The 18085-nt window shown below is 32.4% G+C and overlaps 1 protein-coding gene across 2 annotated transcripts; it reads right to left on the reverse strand.

Annotated features, from left to right (window-relative positions):
- Positions 1 to 3359: 3359 nt before the first annotated feature.
- Positions 3360 to 12771, reverse strand: LOC124885653 (QWRF motif-containing protein 9-like). 2 transcript variants are annotated; one of them, XM_047393872.1, is made up of 3 exons: positions 12579 to 12771; positions 12374 to 12463; positions 3360 to 3856 (listed from the first exon to the last, which is right to left on the reverse strand). In XM_047393872.1, exons 1-3 carry the CDS (start codon positions 12669 to 12671, stop codon positions 3773 to 3775), a joined length of 267 nt encoding a protein of 88 aa, XP_047249828.1. In that variant the 5' UTR covers positions 12672 to 12771; the 3' UTR covers positions 3360 to 3772. The 2 variants fall into 2 exon arrangements, with proteins under 2 accessions (XP_047249828.1, XP_047249829.1); XM_047393873.1 differs by having other exon boundaries at positions 3360 to 3853; positions 12579 to 12757.
- Between the last annotated feature and the right edge of the window lie 5314 nt (positions 12772 to 18085).

Genomic DNA, 18085 nt, shown 5'->3' on the forward strand with positions numbered 1-18085 from the left:
ATTTTCATTCTTAATTATTTGTGAGATCATTCATATGCTTTGAATTATGAATTTTTTATGTGTTTTCTTGAAATCATGAGCAAATAAACCTCATAACTAGGGTTTTGAAAACCCTGATGGATCAACGAAGTAACGAAAGTGCAAAGTCTTTCTTGATTGGCGTTCTTGCATGTATTGTGGTTTTCTTTGTATTGATTGTTTTCTAATGACTACGGACATTAAGAACTTGTCTGTATTTGATACTAACTCGAGAGAGAGGTAGAGATTAGGAAAAGAAGATCATAATAGTAGTTTAAATCTACCAACCTTTATCTAATTAACTTGAGATTGAGAGGGAACAGTTAATCTGGAATCCAAGACAAGGGTTAGTAATGTGAAACTCTGAAATCGAGAAGAGATGAGTGAAATTCACCAAAACTAAGGTCGAGAGATGGTTGGTGATACATAACTTTCTAGATTCTGCATGCAAGGCATCGAGATAGTTTGACGAGCACGATAAGTCTGTAGAATTAAAAAATCAGGAGGAACATAATCCTAGTGATCGTCTCATATTGATAACAACCTAAATTGTCCAAGTATTACTACTACTACTACTATTACTACTACTATTACTACTACTACTACTACTACTACTATTCGTACAAAATTCCTCATTCACTTTCTACATTTTCCAACTACATCAGCAAGTTCTTGATCTGTCCTATTCCCTATGGGTTCAACTCCAACCTTTGTTGGTTCTATAGTTGACAAGTGACTGCGTTATAATTTTTAGGTGTAATTTGGGCGATATCAGACCTCACATAAATAAACCATATATGCTACTAGAATAATTTTGACATTCCAGACTCAATGACAATATTGAATTTTCAGAAAAAAATTATTTTCAATAAATTAACCCTCGAACCCCTTTAAGGTATATTTTACTAATTTTTTAAATAAAATATGGAAATACAAACTAAAGGCTTCAAACCCAAACCAAACCTTCTACTAATCCAAATTCAACATTACGAATCGAATAGAACTATACAAATCATCATCTGGCATCCTGAACATTAAATGTTAATCGAGGTCAACTATGAAACTTTTAAAGCTCCAAAACACCTCAAACTCTCCCAAAATCCTCTTAAAGGCATTGGGAACCTTACCAATCCTCCACAAACCCAAAAATCAACTTGGAGTAACTACAAAATAGGGCAAAATGGTCAACTCATATTAAAAATAAATTTTTACAAATCAGGTCATTACAACCTATATTGAGGAATATATAGGTAAGGTTAATCGAGAAATACAGATTTTTATAAAAAAAATGAAACACTTTATAAAATGCCTATACTGAGGAATGTGCCGATATAGTTGATTAAGATATGAGATTGAGATTATAAAAGTATATGGGTTGTGAATCTCCCATGGGTCCTGTCCTGAAGCATTGAGGCTTGAAAGGTGTATACAAAAGTCCCACCATCATTGCACTACATTTGCATCTTCTTTGTTTCTTTTATTTATTCGTTGATATGTGTTTAATTTTTTTACATATATTTCCTGTGTAGTTTCCTTTTGTCTTATTATATTGTAGAATTGTTAGTAAAGATGGCATAAGGTATTATTTGGAAATTTTTCTATTTACAGGTGACGTGCTCTTAAAATATTTTACTTGTATTATTTCTACTTTACTCTGTCGGTCTATGATACCTACTGGTACAAGTGGACCGTACTCACTCCTACTGTACCTTTTCGATGCAGATTATAGTTTGTGTATGAGCTGCGGTAGCTAATTTGCTTGTGATAGTCAATTTCAGAGTACTTGCTGAGCTCCTCATTCGAAGCATTGTTCCAACCTCCATCTATCTTTAACTTGTCTTTATTAGTATTCTGGGACAAATTATGTATTTTCAGTTTCCAACTATATATTTGATGCTCTTTCTACTTATGACACTATTTCTGGAGATCCATGTATTTTGTTCAGATATTCACTATGTTATACGGTATAGCTTGACTTCGTTCTAGAAGTTTTTCCTTTATGGATTTTCCTTTTATATTTTCGCTTATCTTCCCTTATCTGGGATTTGGCTTTCCTACTAAAACTACTATCGAGGTATGTGCCATCATGACCTCAACTTTTGGGTCGTGACATGTTGAAGTTTACTTATATAGGTCTACTAGTTTATGAGGCACGTGATTTACACATATATGTCATATTAATCAATATAGACTATAGTAGTTTTATAAGGCCCGACAAGTAAGTTAATATTTTATATAGTTATATGATTAAATATATAAAATTATAACAACACAGAAAGATCATTAATTGAAAAACATTAATATTTTTATGAATTTATGAACATATATTCTATAGCTATAAATAGAAATATATTTCTTCAGATATCTATTAAGTTTTAATTTTATTCATAATTTCACGTGGCAAGAATTTAAGTTAGTTAATATGGTAATTTAAGCTTAATTTTACTTTAAATTAAGGGGAAAAAACTAAATTCATCAAAATGAATCTTGAGAATCTATTAAATCTTTATATTTAATTTATGCATAAGAATATCAATTCTCAATTAATCAAAAAAGATATTTTAAAATAATTTGATCTTAATTGATACCACTACCTTCATATTACACTTTACCAATAATTTCAACTTTCAACATTTGAAATATTTTATTGATAATTTCAAAAGCAAGATAAAATTGTCCATACAAAATTCTATTCAATTCATAAAAGGTAATTAGGAAATATTGAGAACCATACTCAGTTCATCAGAAATAAATATAATCTTATACAATTATTTAAGAGATTTATTAATTAGTTAAACAATATGGGAATTCAAAAAATTCAGTTGATTGTCAGCCTAAACTCTTACTTTATTGGTAAAGGTTTGATTTCTCATTTTGTAATTTCCTCCCTATTTTCTATTCTTTTTTAAAAAAAATAGTTAAATAATTAAAAATTCAAGAAAAAACTCAATAATGATTTCTCATATTATGATACACCACATAAAAAGTCATATTTGGCAAACAAAGAAATAAAGTAATTTTATCTATATCAACTACAATTTTAGTGGATTAACAAATTAATTGAAATTATGAAAATAGCCTTGTGAGGACTACTAAAGTTTATTATTCTCTCTTATATATAATAACTAGATGTGTTAAGCACGGGCCCAACAAATTTAGTTTGAATTTATTAGTGATTCTTTCTTTGATTTGTAAAACATAGAAAAAATGTTATTTCACAAGTTAAAATTAGCAAAACATAAATTACAGTCCGCGTGAAATAGAATAATACGTTCCACTTTGTTTTTATGATGTCAATTCAGGTGCTAACAATATCTGATATCACAAAAATTATTTGGTGAGCTACCAAACACAACTGTATAAATATTATTGAAAGCAAACATTGTCACTTAGTGATGAAATAAATTTAAGGGTAGATCTATCAGAATTGTTCCTTAATTATGACACTAAAATGAATTAATTTTTTTATAAGTACATTAACATGAATACTCAAATAAGTCTTCATTTTTGGCTTGAATAAGATTGTCCACCTTCGAGGTCCAATGAATGATATTTTTTATCATCTCGAGGATTTGGTCCGACAATTTACACAATGAAATATGAAAACTCAAGTTCATGCCCCAATCAAGTACATATATTAACTTTGGAGTAATATTTGTTGCATTAGGACGACAAACATAAGCAAGCAGCATCAAACCGGCAATATATAATTGACCGCTGCTCTCCACAGAATTCACATATATGACCCATCACTTCATCGAAAAAGCTTTGAATTTAAGGAGTAGAAGTTGTTTCCTAGTGAAGCACATATAGATTGCTCAACAAACTTGTCTGTCTGCTGTACCAGGGAATAGATGCATTTATTAGAAGACAAATGAAAAGAGAGAAGATTTAAGATAGAATACAACTTTATCTTTTATATATTGAGATGTTTGCTCATCCAAAATGAAAATTCACCTTCTTACAAAAATTCAAGAATTCAAACTGAAACAACAACAGAACATACCCAGTGTAATCCCACAAATGAGGTTTGTGGCGGGGTAGCGTATATGCTGTAGGTTATTTATTTCTAAGCATCATTAGCTATATCAAGAAAACAATATCTTTTATCAGTTTCACACCAACTATTTGCGGATGATACACTGATATTTTCTAAGCCAAATTGAGTTAAATTTGTGCTCATCGTGTTTGAGGGTGTACAAGTTGTGCATTAGTGAAGAAGTTAGAGTTAATACCATACTTGAGCAAACTATTAATCTATGGAGAGATAAGAATTTTCTATGCTAAATCTTATAATCATGTCAGTGTATGCAAGGTCACAGTGAAGAAAACCCAAAAATCAGCATTCCTTAATGTTGATACCAAATATACCACTAAAGAACAAATACAGGACAGAGGCATGCATTGTCTCAAGTACATAAACAAAAACTTTATGATTCCATTTATTTTTATTGAGGGGAGGAAAGAGTACACATGTAGCATCATTTTTTTCTATTTTTTACTACAAAAATCAAATTGGGCTGGAGAATGCAAAATAGACGCATCTCCCTTTCTCATTATCATCTACTGTGCAGTAAAAGAAAGAAAAAAAAGAGAAAAATTCAAACAAGACTGCGCAAATTTGCTGCATTAGCTGCTAGCCGGCAAAATGGCTAAAAAATAAAATTTTGAATTCGTCGGTCAAACACTTATTCTAGGACTGGTTGGTAACCTCCTCAGATGAATTTGATCCAATCAGAAAAAGAAAAGCATCTCAGTTTATGACGTTATTTTTGGTAATCCAAAGAGCTCAGACCAATTTCCAACAGTGAACAGGTGCAGCCTAAAGCCTTTTGTCAATTTTCTCTCCGGTCCTAAGTAGTGCAGTTACTAAACATATGTCCTCTTTATATGGATTAACATGAATAGAGAACAAAGTTTAAGAGAATAGAACATGTGAAACTACACTATGCATTACAAAATCTAATTTGTGTTGAACATCAGAGAGGGAAGAAGGATAATTATCCCTCTTTAGATCGACCTAAATGCAAGAGTACATAATATACAGTACATCTAACTAAGTTTGAAGTTGAACTTTTTTGTAACATACACGACTACCTATTCCACTGATGTGTAATACTGATAAAAGTAGGCATTCAACTAGTTAGGAGCATATTGCTGAGTCAGCTATATAAGTTGTTAGAGGTTGCTAGACAATGATTAGTGAGTGGCAATAAGCTGTCAAATAGAGTGTTCTAGAAGAAAGATAGTTATTAGATATTTTATTGCCTATATAAGGCACAACAATCTGATTGTAACAAATAAGTTTTGAAGCAGTTATAATTTTGATTCTTCTCCTCTTCTAAGCTCCATCAATGGAGTCTTAGCAAAGTATTTTCACATGGTATCAGATCCACGAGCTCCACACTAAGTGTGTGTTTTAGATTGCATTTTACTAAGTTTTCTGCATTTTTTGAATCTCTGCCTTCAAATCCTTTTTCGCAATTTCGATCTATATTACAGCTGTATTCTATCAATCATGGCGCCTAAAATTGATCAAAGTGATCCACTTTTCATTGTTACATCTGAGAGCTACAGTGTTGTACTTGTTTCAATCAAGTTAACTGGTTCAGAAAATTATAGTTTATGCAGTCAATCGATGCGTATTGCTCTTTTAGGAAAGAGGGAGTTTGGATTTGTCACTGGTGCCTGCAGCAAGGAATCATATAGAGAGGAACTTCATGAGCAGTGGGAAACATGTAATGCGATTGTGCTTTCCTGGATAATGAACACTGTGAGTGAGAGTCTGTTATCTAGCTTTGTTTATACCACAAATGCTTGTAAAGTTTGGAAGGATTTGAAGGAGAGGTATGACAAGGTGAATCGTATGCGTATATACCAGTTGCATCGCGAAATTAATATGCACTCTCAAGGTATAGATTCAATCTCAGCCTATTTTATCAAATTAAAGAGTTTATGGAGTGAGTATGATGCACTAGTGCCTAATCCTAGTTGTGCTTGCCCTACGTCTAGAGAATACTCAAATCATATGTGTCAACTTAGACTTTTATAGTTTTTAAGTGGCCTGAATGAGTCCTATGACCAAGCTAGAAGACAGATATTGCTCAAAGAAGTGACTCCTACTCTCAATTAAGCTTATGCTATGCTCATAGAGGATGAAATCCAATATTCAGCATATATGATGACTATGAATGATAGATCAGAACCACTTGCTATGCAAGTGAATCGAAATTATGGTTTTGGACAAAGCAACTCTAACTATAGAGGCAGAAAGTGTGATTATTTCCATCTATTGGGTTATACCAAGGAAACTTTCTATAAGTTGGTAGGGTATCCAAATAACTGGAAGAACAGAAAGAAACAAGGCTACAACTTTAATTTCAGATCACAGTATACTGGCAGTAACAACCTCTCCACAAACAATGGTGGTAACAACTTTGTAAACACTGGTCACAGGTCTATTTCTCAGGCTTCAACTGTAGTAGCTGGTCAAGTTGATGCTTATAGTTCTAGTCATAAAGTGACTCACACATCAAAGGCCAAGCCTCACACATTCACTCAGGAAGAATACACTCAAATTATGACTATGTTGAACAAAGACACAACAGATATAAAATAAGTTAATACGACAAGTATTACTACTTGTTTCTTGTCCAAAGCATGTTCTGATAGTTGGATTGTAGACTCAGGTGCTACACATCATGTGTCTGCATATAGACACTTGTTTAAAGGATGTACCAGATTAGACTCCAAGCATGTGGATAAGTTGCACCTTCCAACAGGTGATGAAGTGACAATCTCACACACTGGAGAAGCTTACATTTTTACAGATGATGTGATCAAAGATGTTCTACATGTTCCAGACTTCAAACTCAATTTGTTGTCTGTTGCCAAGATAACCAAGGAACTTTCATATTTTATTTCTTTTTATCCTGATTTTTGTATCTTTCAGAACCTCTTCAATGGCAAGGTGAAGGGGATTGGTAGGCAAGAGGGTGGACTATATGTTCTTAAAAGTGATGGTTGGACAAGAGGTGCTAATTAGTCAAGATCAGAAGCCAACAGATTTATTACAGAAGTCTCCACTTCCAGTTGCATCTTATGGCACCAAAGACTTGGATACCCTACTGCTCAGGTTCTCAAGTGTTTAGACATTATGAAGAATCCTAGTGATACAAACATGTTGAATAAATATTCTGTGTGTCCACTAGCTAAACAGATAAGATTGTCATTCCCTTTAAGTACTACGAGATGCTCTACATGTTTTGAACTTGTACATATGGAGTTGTGGGGTCCATATAAAACTTCTACTTTTGACAACAAGTATTACTTCTTCACTATGGTAGATAACCATAGTAGAGACACTTGGGTGCACCTGTTGCAGTTAAAGTCTAAGGTCATAGTGTTCATTAAGACATTTGTTTCCATGATTAAAACTCAGTTTGGAATAATGGTAAAAACCATTAGATCTGATAATGGCACTGAATTTATCAACTCTCACTATAAAACATTGTTCCAGTCCCTGGGCATACTACATTAGACTAGCTGTCCTCACATTCCTCAATAGAATAAAGTTGTGGAGAGGAAGCACAGACACATATTAAACATAGCTAGAGCCCTCAAGTTTCAGTCTCACTTGCCCATTAAGTGTTGGGGACTATGTGTAAAGGCTGCAGTATATCTAATGAACAGATTACCATCTTCTATTCTAAGTGGTAAGAGCCCATTTCAGTTGATGTTTTCCAAGGATCCGAAGTTGTCACATCTCAGGGTATTTGGATGTTTGTGTTATGTCACTATCTTTCCAAGAGATGATAAGTTCACAGAAAGGGCCAAACCTGCAGTCTTGGTGGGATATTCAAAATCTCAGAAGGGGTATTTACTGCAGGATATCACTTTAAAGAAACTATCAGTCAGTAGAGATGTTGTGTTTCATGAAGATATATTTCCTTTTGCTTCCTCACCAGCATAAAATACACAAGCTTCCTCATCTGGAGAAAATATTACTGACTTCTTGATTCCTACAGATGAAGAAATATTTCATGAAACAAATACTGAGAGTGTTACTGAAAGAGCTCCAACTGAGGAGGATGGCATTTCTGATGCTGAAGTTCCTGGTGCAGCTTCACCTAGCACCACTCATGAAGAAACATGTCAACATAATTGTTCCCTGCCTCAACTCTTTTCCAGTAGACTTGCACGATCAAGCAAACCACCAGTGTGGATGCATGATTATGTTGATACTTCTCAAAATCAGAGATGCAAACATCCATTAGCCAACAGCTTGTCTTATAAAAATCTAAGTCCTACTTATCAGTGCTATTTATCCAAATTCTCTACTTTAACTGAGCCTCAGCACTATAAACAGGCTATAACATATGAAAGGTGGGTGGAAGCTATCAAATCAGAGGTTCAAGCCTTAGAAGCTAACAACACATGGGTCATTGTTGATCTACCTAAAGGGAAGAATACTATTGGTTCCAAGTGGATATACAAAATCAAATATCTTGTAAATGGTGAAGTGGAGAGGTTCAAAGCAAGGTTAGTGGCCAAAGGATATAGCCAACAAGAAGGGTTGGACTATCATGAAACCTTCTCACCAGTGGCTAACATGGTTACAGTCAGATGTGTGATTGCACTAGCTGCATCTAAAGGTTGAAATCTTCATCAAATAGATGTGCATAATGCATTCCTCCAAGGGGATCTTGAGGAGAAAGTTTACATGGAAATACCTGAAGGATTTAAAAGACAGGGGGAGCACAAGGTGTGTAAGTTGATCAAATCCTTGTATGGTTTTAAGAAAGCCTCCAGGCAGTGGAATCTTAAGCTTACTTATGTCTTACTTGATGCTGGTTTTACCCAAAGTGCACATGATTATTCTCTATTCACTCTGCATCAAGGTAATGATACTGTTATAGTTCTTGTTTATGTTGATGATTTACTAATCACTGGAAGCAGTGCCTCTTTGATCAATGCTACCAAAACCAAGTTGCATCAGCAGTTTAAGATGAAAGACTTGGGGGATCTCAAGTATTTTTTGGGTATTGAAGTTTTAAGATCAATATCAGGGATCATTTTGAACCAAAGGAAGTATATTCTAGAGTTGATTGCTGAAATAAGTCTTAGTTGTGCTAAGCCTGCTATTACTCCCTTAGAGTATAATGCCAGGCTCACCTCTATTGAGTATGATCAAGCAACAGGTACACAAGGTGATGAACTGTTGTCTGATATTTCCTCTTACCAAAGACTTATTGGGAAGCTTATGTATGCCGCTATTACAAGGCCAGACATTAACTTTGCTATCCAGACTCTTAGCCAATTCATGCAACATCCCAAGAAGTCTCGCTGGGAAGCAACTACCAGGGTAGTCAGGTACCTAAAAAATTCTGTTGGCCAAGGTGTCTGGTTAAAGGCTGAACCTGCTAATACTTTGACTTACTAGTGTGACTCTGATTGGGCTACCTGTCCAAACACCAAAAGATCAGTTACTGGTTATGCTATTCACTTTGGTGAATCACTCATATCATGGAAGTCCAAGAAGCAACACACTGTTTCTAGGAGTTCTGCTAAAGCTGCGTACAGAAGCATGGCTTCAGCAGTTGCAGAACTCACTTGGCTGGTTGGATTATTTCAGGAACTTAAGGCCCCTATCAACCTCCCCATTTCAGTTTATAGTGACAGTAATTCAGTCATTCAACTGGCCAACGACTCTGTGTTCCATGAGAGAACCAAACACATTGAGATTGACTGTCATTTCATTAGGGACAAAATCAAGGATGGATTGATTAAAGCCCTACATGTTCACTCTACAGATCAACTTGCTGATCTGCTTACCAAGGGCCTAAGTCTTGCTCAACATGCCCACTTACTTAGCAAGCTTGGTGTGCTGAATGTTTTGCACCCTGCAGCTTGAGGGGGAGTGTTTTGGAACATACATAACTACCTATTCCACTGATGTATAATACTGATAGGACTAGGCATTCAACTAGTTAGGAGCATATTGCTGAGTCAGTTGTATAAGTTGTAAGAGGTTGTTAGACAATGATTAGTGAGTGGCAATGAGCTGTCAAACAGAGTGTTCTAGAAGAAAGGTAGTTATTAGATATTTTGTTGCCTATATAAGGCACAACAATCTGATTGTAACAAACAAGTTTTGAAGCAGTTATAATTTTGATTCTTCTCCTCTTCTTAGCTCCATCAATAGAGTCGCTAAGTATTTTCACATGAACCTTTCACAAGCAAATGGAGAGATGCTCAAACAAAGAGTTGTAGTTCAACATTACCAGATAAAAGAAACACTGGAATAGAGGAGAATAGAGAGAGATCAAACATTTTTATCAGTTACTAAGAAAATGAAATAGAGTTAACATCACGTTCAGTCGCTCAATTAACTAAACATCAATCCCAAAGTAGTTCAGAGATAGTTGTTATCATCACATCATTGTAACTAAAAAATCTATGTAATAAACCAATTGTTGTAATATGCCAGAGACATGAGCCCCATGAATTTTGAATTTGAATATTTTTTAATTAAGAAAAGAACTCCAACAAATTGTAGAAATTTTAAAAGGGTTGCATCATCTAGTAGAATAATTGATGTACATATGTAGAGAGTACAAAAATTTGAGGGGAAGTGGTAGTGTCTAGCAAAATAGTTTCACAAACAGTAAATCTTTCTTATCAAAATATAAGATCATTTTATTTCTTTGAAGCTTTGTCAGGTTCTTCTTTTTCCAGAAAAATTATTTAGATTATTTGAGCAAAAGATAAATTATAAGATCAGTTTAGGGCATGCCAGGCGAAATAATCCATTATCACCAAGAAAATTGCAAGTGGAACTTATTATCACAAAAAGTACTCCCTCCCTCCGTTTTAAAAAGAATGATCTACTTTGATCTACTTTGACTTGGTACAAAGTTTAAGAAAATAAAGAAGACTTTTGAATCTTATGGCCTTAAATTAAAGTTGTCTCAAATGTACCAAAATGTTAATCTTGTGGTCCTAAATATGTCATGTGGAAAAAGTGAAAATTAAAGTATAGCCATAAAAGGAAAGGGATCATTTTTTTTTAAACGGGTTAAAAAGGGAAGTAGGTCATCAGGCAGTATCTCATTTCAAATTTAAGTCCAAATCATTCAACTCAAAAGATAACAATGCTATCTTCACTTTTTATCCATACCACTTTCTGATAAAAAATTATCTTCCCAATAAAGTTACAATCCTACACTTAAAAGGCCTTTCTTATTGACTCTCTCAGAATGTTAAAAGCGAAAAAGGTTTCTCAAACCCTGATGGAAAGTCTATTGTTGCCATCTCCAATCGCTTCAGATTCAGTTTTAATTTCCTTTTATCCATAGTAAGTCGGCATTTACCTTATTTATCCATAACACTTCCTCAAAAAAATTACCTTTCCGATAAATTTACCAGCCTACACTTACACAGCCTTTATTGACTCTCAGAAATACCTTCCCACACTTGTCTCAGGAATGCCTCACTTTGGGACGCAGTGGTGACTGTAGGGTCCACTTTTTTATAAGCAGTATAGCTCCCGTTCTTCATTTAATGCCTTTTTGCAATTGACCAAGTGTTTATAGCGTGAAACAGAACACTTACACATGTTGAAATAAATTTTCCAAGGCTGAGGCAACACATTCTTTTTTTTCTATCTTGACTGAATATTTGCAGGATTATTAAGAACATCCCTTTAAATGTAGCAGTGTTTGAGTAGTAATTAGCTTGCACACTATTTGAGTATTATATCCGATACTTGCATCCTCCCCTTTGTACAGATATCAAATAACTTTATCCACCAAGGCTTTGTGCAGATGGATAGAAGCCACCTAGCTAACCAACTTCATGTTAGGTCACACCCTTAGGTGCCAGGACTTTTGAGACATTGCACAGACTTAGAAGTAGAAAAGGAGTTAAAAGGAAGCATCTCTCTTTAAGATTTTCTCTACCCAGCTTCTAAAATCTTTCTTCAAAAGAATATAGCTAAACTTCAAGGGGAAACAGAGATAAAAAGGAAAAATAAGGAAGAGAAATCCCAGACAAAAAAAAACTTTAAGGAAATTTGATTCTGGCAAATGGACCTATTATTACATGCACCTCAGTTCTGTCATCTTTTACTGGTTCTAAATGCTTGCTGAGCATGTTAGAATATAAGAAAGCATGTGGTTGACCAGTTTAGATATTTTTTATGCATTAGAGTTGCCACTTTCTCATTGCAGATAAGTCCCACCGTGGTCAAAATAGGTGGCTATGCAAATTGAGCAAGGTCACGGCCTACTTCCTTCCCCTCCACCCTCTCGAAAATAGACAGAAGTCTACAACCATAACCAGAAAGAAAAATTACCTTCGGTTGCAAAGAACACATTGAAGATCCCAGTGCCTGCATCACGTCAACGGCTGAAGAAAAAGCATCTTTCACATTTTGAACTTCTGCCTGCAGATGATAAAACCACAAAATGATATTCCTGTAGCCTAGTACCAAATCTTAAATGAATGCAAGCACATTTTCCATAAAGATCACTCCAATTAGAATGCATGGGAAAAAGTACCTTAGCTCCTTCCACAACAGGGAGACGAATAATGCTGGCTTCCATTGCACATATGGTTCCCGACAGCGAATTGCAATGTTCTCCATCAATCATACTCCAATTTTTCAAACATGGTCCCTGAATTCGCCCATAAAAAGAGAAAGGGATAAAAATAAGATTGGCAAATCAAGTACACATTGCAAATGTTAAAACACGAATCAGATAATGAGTATTATATTTCATTTCACGGCATATGAAAAGATATCAACCATCTTAGGCAGCAGGCACACCCCATGTGCATGATGAAGACAAACGTGAAAATAACAGGGTATTTTATAAATGTAACTGGAAAGGGTTATTTCACTCAACAATATAATGTCCTCTATTTACTGCAAATTGACCAAATAGTATCATTAGCCTTAATTCTCATAATATAGACTTTTAACCTAGTGCACTATTGTTTCTTGTTTTTCATATTTAGACTCGAGAAATAGTTATCTCATTGATGCATTTGTATTTAAAAGCATCTCCTTTGATGTGTAGACAAGCATATGCAAACTAATTTGGTTTGAGGCGGAAGAACAGAAAAGAGGGCTTCCTTTTCTTTGAGGATGGAATGCAGCTTCACATTTTGCCGCAGCAGCTGCAGCTTAACTCTTTTGGACTTCACAGAATTGATACAACCATGAGGAGCACAAGGATTACAAGTTTTTGTTGAAGGTCCACGTTTCAGATTTGCAAAGGAATTGAAGACCTTTTGAAGCCTTTTTTAAAGCCTTGTCCAAGCACGGAAACTACAAAAACTACAAGGCGCGTTTATGAAAATAGACGCAGATGAGCATGTCTTAAGTTCATCCAAGGGAGTGTATGTATTAAAGTGTAAAGACATGCCTTGAGTGCCTTAAAAACACAAGAAGTCAGCCCCATTTATACACTCCAAACCCACCGCCTTCATTAAGGGTAAATATGTCATTTCCCATCTCTTTTGTAATACACTATAAGTAGGAACCCTTAGTTTTATTTTCTTAGTTAGCTCATTTTAAAATCACTTTGTAACATTGAACATCATATTTCCTCTCAAGAAGAGAGTAGTCCACCAAGCATTTTAAGCTTCACAAGTGAAAGGTTCTGCTTATGTTGTGAGATGGCTAGAAACGAGAGTGCTTGAGTGAACCTCTTGTGTTCCCGTAAGAACTTGGTGCTTGTTAATGTGATTCTTAGAGGTTTTAGAGTTTGATACACTCTTTAATTGCTACATTTTATATTCTCTTTGTGCCAAGTTATCTATCTCCTTATCTTTCAAGTTTGTGTGTTTGTTGTTTCCGTTTGATGTCTCGTACGTGTGGACTGTTTTTGTGAGTTTGTGGACTTCTTTGTGCTCTTGTAGATACCGTTTGGTATCAAGAATGTCGCAATTTTAAAGTAGTCAACCAAGCATTGTACAGATTCCTCTGGTAAAATAATTTTTTTTTATATTAATGGCACAAAATTTCAACACTCTAGTCTATACAATAACTTTCTTTTTACACTATTAATTCATCGGTAGAATAAGTTATTTGTAGCCTGTGTACACACCAATTTTAGTGATTATAATTGTAACAGGGACATTAGGAAAAACTAAGGTAGCAGGTTGGTTTGTATTTTCAATTTTACTTTATGATAAATAATAGATACACCTTTTTCAGTTTCTATTCTAATAATTGAATTTTGGTTTTTTCACATTTTTAAAAACGATAAGCAATGTTTTATTGCATATTTTGGTTAGTATGTGATTAAATTTAGGCAAAAGACAACGACCCTTAAACTTTCCAGCAAATTTCATTTACATACTCGAACTAGGGTCTGTTCTAATTGAGCACCCGTAGATTTCATCGACAACCCCTTAGGGTGTGTTTACAAGTACATATTACATAGATAAGTTCATCACATAAAATATGCCTTCTCCTTTTAAATGGTTAACTAATCCATATAATGAGCATTTGAGAACACGCGCAAGTCTTTTTAAAAAATTTGAGTTGAAATGTCTGATACTTTATCAATAATTTCTCTGTTTCATATTACTTGGCCCATACTAAAAATAGTTGTCCAATGTACAAAATGAAGAGAGTTTTATTATATTATCCCCTTTCTATCCTTAGTATTTATCATCTAGTAAAGTTACCATGCCTAATCCGCCCCCCCCCCCCCCTAACAATTGGTATCAGAGCCCAGTTATTTAAAAAAATACAGAAGTAGCATATATGTTTGAATTTAGATTGGATTTATTTGAGATTAATTTATGAGAAGACCATTTAAAAACAGAGAAACTTTTAGAAAAATTAAAGATGCTTTAATTTTTAATTATTCAGAATATATAAGTCTAAATAAAACAAAAGAAAACTCACAAAGATTAGCCTACCTAATTACTTTGATATCTAGTATTGAAGCAAAATTAATAATACATTTAAAATCTAGAAGAATGAGACACATACCACCTAATTATGATAAAATCGGATTTAGATACCCACCAAAATATTATAAATATGGTTTAAATGAATAAAGTACAAAAATACAAAGAATTAAAATAAATTATTTCTAAAAAATGTAAAGAATTAAAAGTAAGAATTGAAAGACTACATTATAATATATTTGCCGGAATTAGTAAAAACTCAATAAATGCACAAAAAGATGAAATGTCAAATTTAGAATCACAAATAGATAGTTTAGAATATATATATCAACATGAACTATTTACAATAAAATGAACAAAGAAGAATTTATAATAGATGAAAAAATATATGAAAATCACGAAGGATTAAAAATAAAAATAGTATTTTCTAATCTAGGAAGACGCTATAAGAAAATAGGTGAACATTTATATTTAATGCTAGAAAAAGAAGAATTAAAATTAGAAGATAAATTGACAGCTATGGTAAGAATAGAAAAAGAAAACGAAGAAATAGATAGAAAAAAGGAAATAGAAAAAATAAAACAACAAACTACGGAAGAAATATGAAAAATAGAAGAAACTAAAAATAGTAGGATTGCTGAATTAGAAAAAGAACTACAAATGTTAAAAGATCTGTATGAAAAAAGACAGAAAGAAAAAGAAGAAAAAGATAAAGAACAAAACTTATTAAATGAGATAAATCAATTTAAAGAAAAATTAGAAATATAAACCAAGGAATTAGAAATTAATACAATAGATGTTGAAGAAACAGATAATTATGATTCGGAAGATAGTGAAACATATACAGAAATCTTAACAAATACAAAAAATTTAGGAATCAATGAAAAACAAGAAGTAATTAATGAAGAAAACTTAGAAAATATAAACACGAAAATAAACACTCTTGATAAAAAAGAAGATGAAAATATAATACCTAGAAGATCAGAAATAAGAAAACCTACATATTATAAGAATAAGTTTAAAAGATATAATCTAAAGAATGAATATGACAAATGGACACCAAAACAAATAGTTAACAAAAATTATATCTTTTTAGACTTAGATTGTGTAATAGATACAGAAAAAATAATACAATTATGGATAGGATATATGACAAAACAATTATTAGATAATAATATAAATGTAATAGATGCACCAAAATATATAGAAAGAACACTAATAGGAACAGTGAAATTATGGTTTTTAAATCTAACTGAAAATAGTAAAATAGTATTAAGAACTGACAAACCCACAGAAGGAACATTATCAACAACCACAACTAAACTAACACCTATAGAATTATTAAAAAAAAATATGAAACAGCTATAAAAGACGAATTTAGTAGCATGACAACAACAAAAGAAGAACAAAATGAAGAGAAAGATACAATTAGGAATTTAATGTTAAAATTAGCAATATGTAATATGTGCTACATAGATGAATATACTTGCGCATTTAAAGAATATTATTATAAAGGAGCATATAATATAGAAGAAAGTAAAGAAATAAGAAAATTATATTTTAGTAAATTACCTGAACCATTTAGTTTTAAAATAATAAAAAGTTGGGATGAAACAAAAATAGTAGATACTCTAGGAGCAAGAATAAAATTTTTACAACAATGGTATAGAAACCTATGTGAAAAATATAGAGAAGAAATAAAAATAGAAAAAACATTAATAAGAAATTTAGCATGTTGCAAAGATAAAATAGCACCTCAATTTGGATGCGAAGAAAGATATTATAAGAAAAGAAAAAGGCATAAGAAATATAAGAAATACAAAAAATCAAAATATAAGTATAAGAAACCAAGAAAAAGATATTATGTAAAAAATTATAAACATAAAAGACCATATAGGAAAAAGAAATCTATAAAGGAATGTACTTGTTATAATTGCGGAAAATTAGGACATTTAGCTAGAGATTGTAAATTACCTATAAACCCAAAAAATAAACAAATATGAAAAATAAAAATAGAAAATACAGAATATATGCAGATAGATTATATAGATTACGAATTAGAAAGTGAAGACAGTATATATAAAATTTCAGAGAATGAAACAGATAATGAAATAGAAGATGATAAAATAGATAGTGAATTAGACGAATTAAATGACTGAAGAAGATATACAAATAAACCAAATGACTGAAGAAGATATACATTAATAACAAAAGAAGAATATTTAAATGACGAAGGAACAAATCAAAAAATAATATTTGATAATAATGTATTTGATGAAATAAAAGGAAAAGAGTTAGACTTAAGTGTAGAAAAAATATTTAAAATACCAACAATAAAAAATATATTTACTAGGAAAAAGGAAGAATATTACGTAGTAAGCCAAAAGGAACATGTAATAGACTGCAGATATGCAAAAGGAAAAGCTAGTATACCACTAGTAACAAAATAATTAATTAATAAAGAAATAAACGATATAAAAAGTAGACGAGACCCAATAAAATATGTACACCTTGGAGGTACAGAAATATTAATAAAAGCATGTTTTGGAGAAAGAATAGATACACCAATAGAATTATATTTAGCAGATGATAGGATTATAAGACCTATAGAAAAAAGCATAATAACAGCGATTAAAGGAAATTTAATATACCAAAAATTTAAATTTATAATAACTACAAATTATTCAGTAGCAATAACAGATAAAAATATAGATAAATCATTAGTATTATATTGAAAAATATCAGGAATAGAACTAACCCCAGGAAGTAAAATATTTACAGCAAGATGTAAAAATCTATATGTATTAACAACAAAACATAAAATAACGGGAAAAAATAAAATTAATAAAATATAAATAGAAAGTCCTTTTGAACAATTCGTAAAAACAATTGATAATAATGATTATAGTTACAGAAATATAGACATAGAAGAAGATCTAGAAATAATAAATGATAGAATAAGTACAACAAAAAGAATAGCTTATGAAAAACCAGAATCATCAAGCTCATCAAAAAGAACAAGTTATGAAACAAGTTCAACAGATAATTTAAACCAATATTACATAACAGGAAAGGTAAATGAAAAAGAATATTTAATACTCTTAAATACAGGACAAGAAGAAAATTATATAGCAAAATA

The sequence above is a fragment of the Capsicum annuum genome, chromosome 7, assembly GCF_002878395.1.
Source record: "Capsicum annuum cultivar UCD-10X-F1 chromosome 7, UCD10Xv1.1, whole genome shotgun sequence".
Taxonomy (NCBI): Eukaryota; Viridiplantae; Streptophyta; class Magnoliopsida; order Solanales; family Solanaceae; genus Capsicum; species Capsicum annuum.